General features: G+C 39.4%; 1 protein-coding gene across 1 annotated transcript; it reads left to right on the forward strand.

The window, feature by feature from the left end:
* The first annotated feature begins 621 nt into the window (after positions 1-621).
* Positions 622-8,495, forward strand: LOC141012400 (protein BTG3). The gene is made up of 5 exons (XM_073485871.1): positions 622-724; positions 4,817-4,994; positions 5,478-5,615; positions 5,871-6,183; positions 7,253-8,495. Exons 2-5 carry the CDS (start codon positions 4,822-4,824, stop codon positions 7,463-7,465), a joined length of 837 nt encoding a protein of 278 aa, XP_073341972.1. The 5' UTR covers positions 622-724; positions 4,817-4,821; the 3' UTR covers positions 7,466-8,495.
* Positions 8,496-9,207: the final 712 nt, after the last annotated feature.

The raw sequence follows: 9,207 nt of genomic DNA on the forward strand, positions 1-9,207 counted from the left end.
GGGTACTTTTGCTGATTCATACACAAAAAACTAAATGTTGATACATTATAATAGATTAAGAGGCTGCTTATATAGCATCCACAATGATAATTACATATAGTAGCCTATACAGCATTAGTACTTCCTATTTTGCCACTTTACTTTGTGGCATTGCTACTTTTACTTGAGTCAATGATGTTTTCCCCAACCTGGCAACCATAAAGATGTCTTCGCTGAACAGATTACCAGCCACTGATGAAGTAGTTAGTTAAAACACAGCCTGTAAATCTTTAACAAAGGGTGCGTTGTTAGAAAGTGGAACCAAAATGAGCATCTTGAACAATGGTGTGACCACAATCTTACTGTTATCTGTCTACTCTGCTCGAGGGATAAACGTCAAATATCACCGTCGTAAAGTAAAATGAGTATATTATTGTAAGTAGTAGAACAAACGTCCTGTATCAGAGAGAAATCCCCCCACTCAGCTGTTTACCTTGACTGCCCATATTTGGTCCGGGCGGGGTGTCGCCCAGTCAGCTCTTGCTCACGCTCGCGCTGAGTAAAGGAAGTGAGTCACCCCTGACGGTAATGTTACGTCTCTGTTGCAGCAGCGACGAGCAGAGCCGAGAACAAGGAAGCAACATGTGCTGACCATAATAACTCCAACACAGCAGCAGCAGCCAGCCACGAGACAACAAGCACAAGGAGCCCGAGGACACTCACCCGCTGCCGGACACTTTGCATCGTGAGTACCGCTCTCTGCCTCTCACTTCAGTGTTTTAAAACCTCCTGTCGTAAATGTTTAATTAGTTGCCGTCGCGTTTCTTACATTGTTATCATTTTAAAGCCCGCCTCTTGCTTTTGTGTGTCGTTATGTTTATTATCAGCGAATATTTGTTTTTACTAGTTTGTTACGAAGGCGTTTAACCGATAAACTTTTCAAAACTACCTCACGTCTGACATGTTAACGCAACGATTCGGCTTCACAATAACTCAGAGTAACATTTGAAGAGTTGCGTTAACTTGAAGTTGTAACTTCACACTTCGCAGCAGGCCTGTTTCTACTCATTTCCACTGGGGGGTTTCCGCGCTGTCAGAAACCCGCAAGTGTTATTTCCAGCTCTTCGCTTGAAGTTTCCTCTCTCGTAGCAGTGAGACCAGAAACTAAAGTCCCGAGAGTGAATTCAGCTGTCGTTTCAGCTTGACTCTTTTTTTTTTTTTTTTTTTAACTTTCTGGTTGTGATACACAGCCACGAGCAGCTACACGCACACAGACACGTGTCCCTAACTTGAACCACACACACTCGCAGTTGTGTCTTAATCGCTTTGTTGTGTCTCCCTTTGTTTCACGCAGACGCGAAAACAAGTTTCGTGGTCACCTGAAGTGAATGTCGACGAAACCGGACCTCAAATGGTCTTAGACGACCACAAATGGGTCAAACACCCTCACCTGTTACCTGCCTGTTTACCACAACCGCGAACCCCCGTTCCTGTGCATTGAGGACACCTTAAAGGTGCACTATGTAGTTTTGGAGAAGAAACCCAAACTTTGATTTTTGATATTTGCAATATTAATGACTTAATAACCAGACTCAGAAATATGTATCGTTTCCATAACTGGATAAACAAGATGTTCTCAGAGGAAAATAAGGTCCCCAGAACACTGTTTTGTTTATACGTGGCGGACCCTGCCACCGTTCTAGCTTCAAAGTAAAACAGCTTGAAATGATGTTGTTCTTCAGGGTCAGTTTGTTTGTTCAGTCATGAAAACAAAGAGAGTTTGTTTAGGCATAACACTATCAGTCAATCAAGGTCTGTCTCTTTGGATTAAAATGTCTTCCCCAAAACTACATACTGCACCTTTAATATTAGTAATTACCTACCTAGTAAAACAGTATGAAATTGTGTTGTCCTTAAAAGTCAGTTTGTTTATTCAGTTTACTCCGTCATTAAATGAAGATAATTTGTTTATTTAGTTTGTTTAGGCATAAAAAAAAATATCAGTCAATGAAGATCTTTCTCTTTCTGATTAAAATGTCTTCCCCAAAACTACACGGTGCACCTTTTTAATTAGTTAAATCAAAACAAAGAACAAGAACAAAAAAACTACAGCTTATACTTGTGTTGGGTTTTTTCTCACACAATAAAACTTGGTAAGATGTTGCTAAATGTATTTTTCATAATTTATTGTTAATGATAATTATTGCAATTTCTCTCTGCATTCCTGCACATGCTGTTTGGAGGCATAAACAATTAGTCGATTTAGATCGTTCTCTTCTGATTAAAATATCTTACCTTAAGCTACATAGTGCAACTTTAAAGCTGTCAAATGGCAACAAAAGAAATGATCCAGCCTCTCCTCCAACATTAAAAACACGGTCTCACAGTCACAACGGCCAGTCTGCAAATGGGTCAAGTTTTTCACACGTAAAATCAAAACAGTATCAGCAGACTTTGTGATAATGGCAGCATGTCACTGTTCAGTAAACAGACAGAGTAAACATGGTGTGCAGATTGAGTCGCCAACTCTGCTCATCATGGCTGGGAGCCTTTTTCTCTTTTAGGGCGTCACTGAACCTCTGATTAGATCAAAGAAGTGACACACGTAGGCGAAGTAATCAGAGAAAAGAAGCACAGTTGGACGTGTCAATGTGTCTCAGTTTCCTTGTTATCTCCAAACATTTCTCTTTAACTTGGCATGATGCAAGTTAGTTGTAAACATGACTCAGTCTGGGCCTGCTTTAACAGAATACAATGCTGAATTGAGAGAGATGCGTGGGGTTTTGCATGTTGTCAACTGAAACTTGTATCAGGGCCAAAAATAATAAATCACAAGAAATGATTTTAACACTGCTACATGTTGTAACAACCACTGTATTTCTTAGATAATCCAACAGGTTTTTAATCGTTTATTAGTTTGTGAAACAGAGAAATTTCTCAAGCCATATCGGAACAGTTAATCCTTCAGTAGAGCTGACACTATTAGTAAATTAGTTGATTACCTGACTGATAGAAATCGAATCAGCTGCAATTTTGATAATCAATTCATCATTTAAGCATAAACACACAAAAAACACTGGTTTCACCTTCTCAAATATGAATATTTACTGTATTTGTTTGTCCTCTTTGATATCAAATGGAGTATCTTTGACTTTTTCATTGTTTGTTGAACAAAATAAGCTTAAATTTGGGATTGAATGCGCAGAATGTAACTTCTGATTTTGTTTTGAACATCGTTGGGAATATTTGGGATAATGTAAGAACACAACTCAGCAAAATATATAACAAAGGTCTAGATACTGTTAGACATTTTGATGCACTCATACAATAACTTTGAGACATTGTGATGGTAATTTTCTCTGTATTCTAACATTTTATTAACCAAACAATTAATCAGTTAATCAAGAATCAGAGTAATAATGATTTAAAAAAACGAGAAACTCTTGCATCAAACGACTCAAATACTAATATTAATTGATGTCACAATGGCAGGACACGATAACATACAATGTAGTATTTCTTAAACAATCTTCACCTCTTGTTTTCTGAAACATTCAAAGCCAAATTTATGTTTCATCTCTGCTTTATGTTACTGAAATATGAATCATGTTAACTTAGACATAAACACTCTCTATTAAAGATTGAGGAGGGCAAAGGCAGTAAGACGTCCGGTCAAAGCTCAGTCAGCGAACACACCTTCAGTGTTTTGAATTCCCGAGGTTTCAGGTTGAGGAATTCAAGGTTGAGGCGGCTTTAACATTCTTTAAAGTTGTAGCAGAAATTTTTAAACAGCAACGGACCAGAAAAACCTGTGTTAATGTTTGTGTGTGTTGGACAAAGCGACAGGTTGTTTTGATTGATAACCTTTTGCTTTTGGAGAATTTTGGAATGAACCTTCAGTTGCTGAGTGATGGAAATCAAAAATGGAGATGTAACCCAGAAAAACAACAAACTGAAGAATACATGCAATTTAAACCTGTTTACCTCACAAACTAATAACTGACTGCAATTTAAAGGCTGCTGTTTAACATCTAAACATATGGCTCTCATAGTTTGAGTAATGTAAAAACATATTTGTTGGGGATCTAAAGTTACAACTACTCTTGCTTGTTGTGTCACACCAGGTTGTGGCCACGTCTGCCGGGGCAAATAATAATTTTCTCTCACAACACATTACACATGCTGAAGCAACAGTCGTGTGTTTCAAGCCACAATAACAAATGACTCTCTGCACCTCAAAGTTCAAGGCACGACTTTCTCGTCAGGGCCATCAGCAGGATGTCAGCACTCTGAGCCAGCTCTGCTGCAAAGTTAGATTTGCCTTGGCCTTTTGTTGAACACACTCTTCTCTTTGGTCAGGCTGACATTGGCACCAAACCCAAACAGACACGCTATCAGAGAATAAACAGCACAGTGAGCTCATTGGATTTGCATTTCAGAATACTTGCATGTCAACACGGCAGCGCTACTTTGCATCTTGTTTGCCTGAATACAAACTCGACTCTCAACACGTAGCCATGTCCGTAGCTGTAAAATGCCAGGCACTCGTACACACAGAGCTCCCCTGAAAGTAATAAAAATAGAAGGCTGAGGGGCAACTGCACAGGGAAGTGCTGTTATCGCTGCAACTGAAGTTCCTGCTCACCCACAGCTTATTGAAGGGAAGTCACGGTCTGTTACCAAAAAACTAAAATCACACTTCTTCATGTACTAAAATGTCAGCGTGGTGTGTTATTACAGAGCTACACAGTCATTCTCATAAACACAGAGACACCAAGATGGATATGTTGACAGCCTCAAGTGATTTTTTTCCCCTTCTTCCTCTGTTTTTCTACAGACACCATGAAAAGAGAGGTGAAGGCTGGAGTCAACTTCCTCAAACGCCTGATTGTGGCACGTGGCAAACTGGATGAAGCCAAAGCAGAATTGTTTGATGAGAAGCTACAGAAACTATTATGTGACAAATACGAGGACCACTGGTACCCTGACAGCCCCAGCAAGGGCCAGGCATACAGGTAATTACTAATATTAAAAGTGCACTGTGTAGGTTTGGGGAAGAAATTTTAATCTGAAGAGAAAGATCTTCATTGACTGATATTGTTATGCTTAAACTACATAAACAAACTATTTTTGTTTTCATGACTGAATAAACAAACTGACCTCGAAGAACAACATAATTTCAAGCTGTTTTACTTTGTTTATATTTGGCAGACCCTGCCACCTTTCTAGCTTCAAACTCTGTTCAGGGGACCTTCTTTTTTCTCTGAGAACAGCTCGTTTATTCAGTTATATTTGAGTTTGTATTATTACCTCATTAATATTGTAAATATTAAAATTCTTTAGTTTAGATTTCTTCTCCAAAACTACACAGTGCTCCTTTTAAAAAAACGGACACATTTTACACAATGATTCAGTGTGTTTTTTTTCTCTTAAAAGAACATAGAATTATATCTATTTTATCAGCGAGATCCATATAATCATTCACGCTTACTCTACAGATGTATCCGGATAAATAATGGAGTACTCTGTGATGATGCGGTCCTGAAGGCATGTGAGGAAAGTGAGCTCACACCCAGTGAGCTCGGCCTCCCGTCTGAGCTCACTCTGTGGATCGACCCACTGGAGGTGTGTGCAAGGTGAGTCACCGGCTGGCCTGTTGAGGCAGAGGCAAAGAATGACACCGACAGACGAGCTTTAACAACAAGGAGGCGTTTCTCAGTCTAGCCAAGATTTATGAGAGTGAGATTAAGCCATGATGCATACTGCGAAACGATGAATAACAACATGTGGGAAGTGAAAAGTATGAATATAGGCGCTTATATAAAAGTAAGCGACAGTTAAACTGAGAATGACTTGTGTGTGGTTTAAAATAACCCGCCCTTTCTTCACAGAGCTGGAGAGAACAGCAGGCCCTTCACAATAAGCTGTTTCAAAGAGGAAGATGAGGAGGAGGGTGCGAAGGGAGAACAGCATGACTCGTCTGTGGACTCTGTAAACCTGGACACATCAGATTACCACTCCGCTACCTCTTCAGATTGTGGTTCCACTGCGTCGAGCGACACAGAGGAGGAGGCAAAAGACGATGAGAAGGAGGTTGCGAAGAAGGAAGCGGCAGAAGGCGACACCTACACCGTATTGATGGTGCCCAGGATTCGGAAGAGGCGCGGAGAAGGACCAAATAAAGTCAAATACGTTAGAAATATGGTAATTATTTCTTATTTAGGACCATCTGTTGGTGATATTCTATATTTTTCTTACTGTCAAGAAATCCCAGGAAAAAACTAATCAAACAAACTGAACAGACTTTGTCTGTGCAGTCAAAGTCAATCAATCAATCTTAATCCAGACTTTGCTCACCTTTTTTAAAAGCGAAGTCTAGCAGCAATCCAACGGCACCATAACATTTATACAACCACAATAAAAGAAAAAAATATATAATTTAGCTCTACCACTATTATAGTAAAAATACTTAAGTCTATACCATAAAAAAACAACATAATTTTATGTATCTGCATTCACTTGCAGCTCAATTTCATTCAATGAATCTCTTGAGGACTTTGCTTGAAGATTTTTTTTAGGGTGATGGCATCACAAAATATGATGACAGACATTCAAGCTTCATTTGAAATCCTTAAAAGAAGCAGTACGGTCCGAGACATGTTCCTTCATTACCATAAACATGGGTACTGTGGTGTGAGTCAGTCCCTCATACAACAACCTGCTGCTGTCAGAGCCAGAGCATCAAATGTGTTAATCCGCAGCTGGAAATAGTCCCCAATAAATGCAACAATTATGCTTATATGAGTAACGCTAAATTAAAACTACAGTTCCCAGCTGTTTTAAGAGATTACTGAGTCTTTTCAGAGCAATGACACTTAGTTTTTGTGGCCAGCTTTTAAAGGTACAAAATGTCAGAAATTAGGTGAAAACATTCAAAAAATAATTAAAATTATCAACAGGATATGAAGAAATAACAGTTTTGACATAATGATGTCACTGTATTGTGTTACAGAAGTTAGCATGCTAACCAGCTAGCCCTGGCCCGTCTGCACCTTTAAATATGTCTCCTGTAGGGACAGAAGGGTAGAGTACTCTGACAGGAACTGAGAGACGGACTAAGGGATTGTTGGTTTTGTTTTTTTCATGGGATTTGTTGACATTGTGACTAAGTTTCAGTATTGCATGTTCTAGAAAGGAAAGTACCTTTGTTTCCTCCCATATGGACAAAGAGTGTTTTACATCCTTCTAATCTCTAGCACTCCTTCCTGTTCAGATCCCTGCCAGCCTCCAGTACTTCTACCACCCTGCACCAGTTTGGCCTCAGTACAAGAAGGGCGCTCCAGTGTTTCTGAACACAGTGTGCGTGCCTCCAGCGCCGCCTCCTCCGCCCCAGCAGGTATTTGGCTACTACATCTTGCCGCAGCCATCTCCGCAGTTCATCCTGCCTCAGGCCACTCTGCAGCCGTGGGGAGCTGTGAAGGGTTAGACCGTCCAGGAAGTGTCTTTCCAAGCTCCTTCAACTGAGCCATGTCGTGTCAGGTCTCTGAGTCCAGCAAAATGTGGGCCACAAAAGAACATTTTTAACTGTATGGCTGAAAGTTATTCCTTGTGCAACCTCTAATAATTCCTCTTTTCCTTTTTATTTCTGGTGACTCGTAATTAATGTCTTGTTCTCAGCACAGATACCACTAAACTTGAGTGAAAACTTTGTTTTTTTAAATCTGTCAGGTCTGCACTGCTTATTCTTTCTTACGTACTGTAAACGTGAAGAATGACTTCAGTCACTGGGTGCTAGGACTAACTCAGGAACTCTCAGCAATATCCTTAAAATGCCAAATAATTGTCTTTCTCGGCATTATTTTTGTTGTTTTGTCAATCTCTTTGCTATTTCTCTCACCAAATATTGTGTACACAGTGTATACTTCACAGCAAATCAATGTAAAATGAGATTCAGAGTTTTAATCTATTGTAGCTAAAGTTACCATATCTGTATATTAAGAAGAATATTTTTACTAAACTGCTTGTAAATAATACAGAACTTAGATGCACACTTTCTAACCTCACTGTGTTATTGTTGTAATTTATTTGGCCACCACCAGATGGCGCTCAAGTCACAGCTCATACATGGACGTGTATATTCTTTTTTTTATTAACTGGCTGCTCAATATTGCACATGTAACCTCACTGAACACAAACATGGTTTGAAACTCTCTGCTGTCAGTTAAATTCCTAATGTTTCTTATTCAGGTGTATCTATTTTATGGCCGCCTTAAAGTAAAGCTGTGTTGTTTTTTTTAACCTTTTTTATTGTAAATAACTTGCAATGAAATCTTCTCCGGCTGTATAAATCCTGAACATCACTCTGATCCTTATATACTGTGTGTGCGTGTTGTATTATTTAATTATATTCATGCATATTTATTGGAACTTTGTGTGCTTTAAGCATTTGTTTTGCATTCCTTATTTACCTCGTTCTTATTGCAACCAATTAAATCATCTCACACCTGGTTATTCAAGTCATCCTCTATTATTTATTCCTATAATCAACAAGTGCTGAGTTTGGTGCCATTTTCTCTAATGAAAACATTTTGACCTGACCTAGAAAACCACCTGTCAGTCTGAACACTGTAGGGATCATTACAGGTCATTACCTCCAGCAGAAGCAGCAGGATGCTGCAGCGGAAGGACTGATGCGTACTGGGTGCGTCATTTAGCCCAAGGTCATGACGCTGTTCCTCCTCTGGAAGGCCTAGTGAAGAGGGCGAGGGGAGAGTTTGTGTCACGTTGTGTTTGGCCTGTGGAGGACTTGCAGGAAGTGAAAGGACATGTTGGCAAGTCAAGTGATTAAAAAAGCGTTAGAATACAGACAATTACAGAGAAAATGGAAAGAGTTCAGCATCTGACAGGAATGGGAAGTACGCCACACGATTATAAAGCAATAAGGCATATTTGTAATGAGTCTATGAAGGCAACACCTTAAAATCCTGTTTAAAAACGAACTCGAGTGAGCGCAACAAGTCATCGAAGCACACCCAGCCACGAGATGTCACTCTGTAGCTGTTGAACTCGTGCCCGTCACTGTTGTCAGACTACCAATAAACAAAAACATGTAACATGAGGTTCCTTATCTTTTGTTTTTATGGTTTTGCATATTTCTGTTAAGAAAAGAAAAGCAGGTATTCATTTGGCGTGTTCACTGATAATTAAAATACAAAACAGACACAAGAA

The sequence above is a fragment of the Pagrus major genome, chromosome 17 (assembly GCF_040436345.1).
Source record: "Pagrus major chromosome 17, Pma_NU_1.0".
Taxonomy (NCBI): domain Eukaryota; kingdom Metazoa; phylum Chordata; class Actinopteri; order Spariformes; family Sparidae; genus Pagrus; species Pagrus major.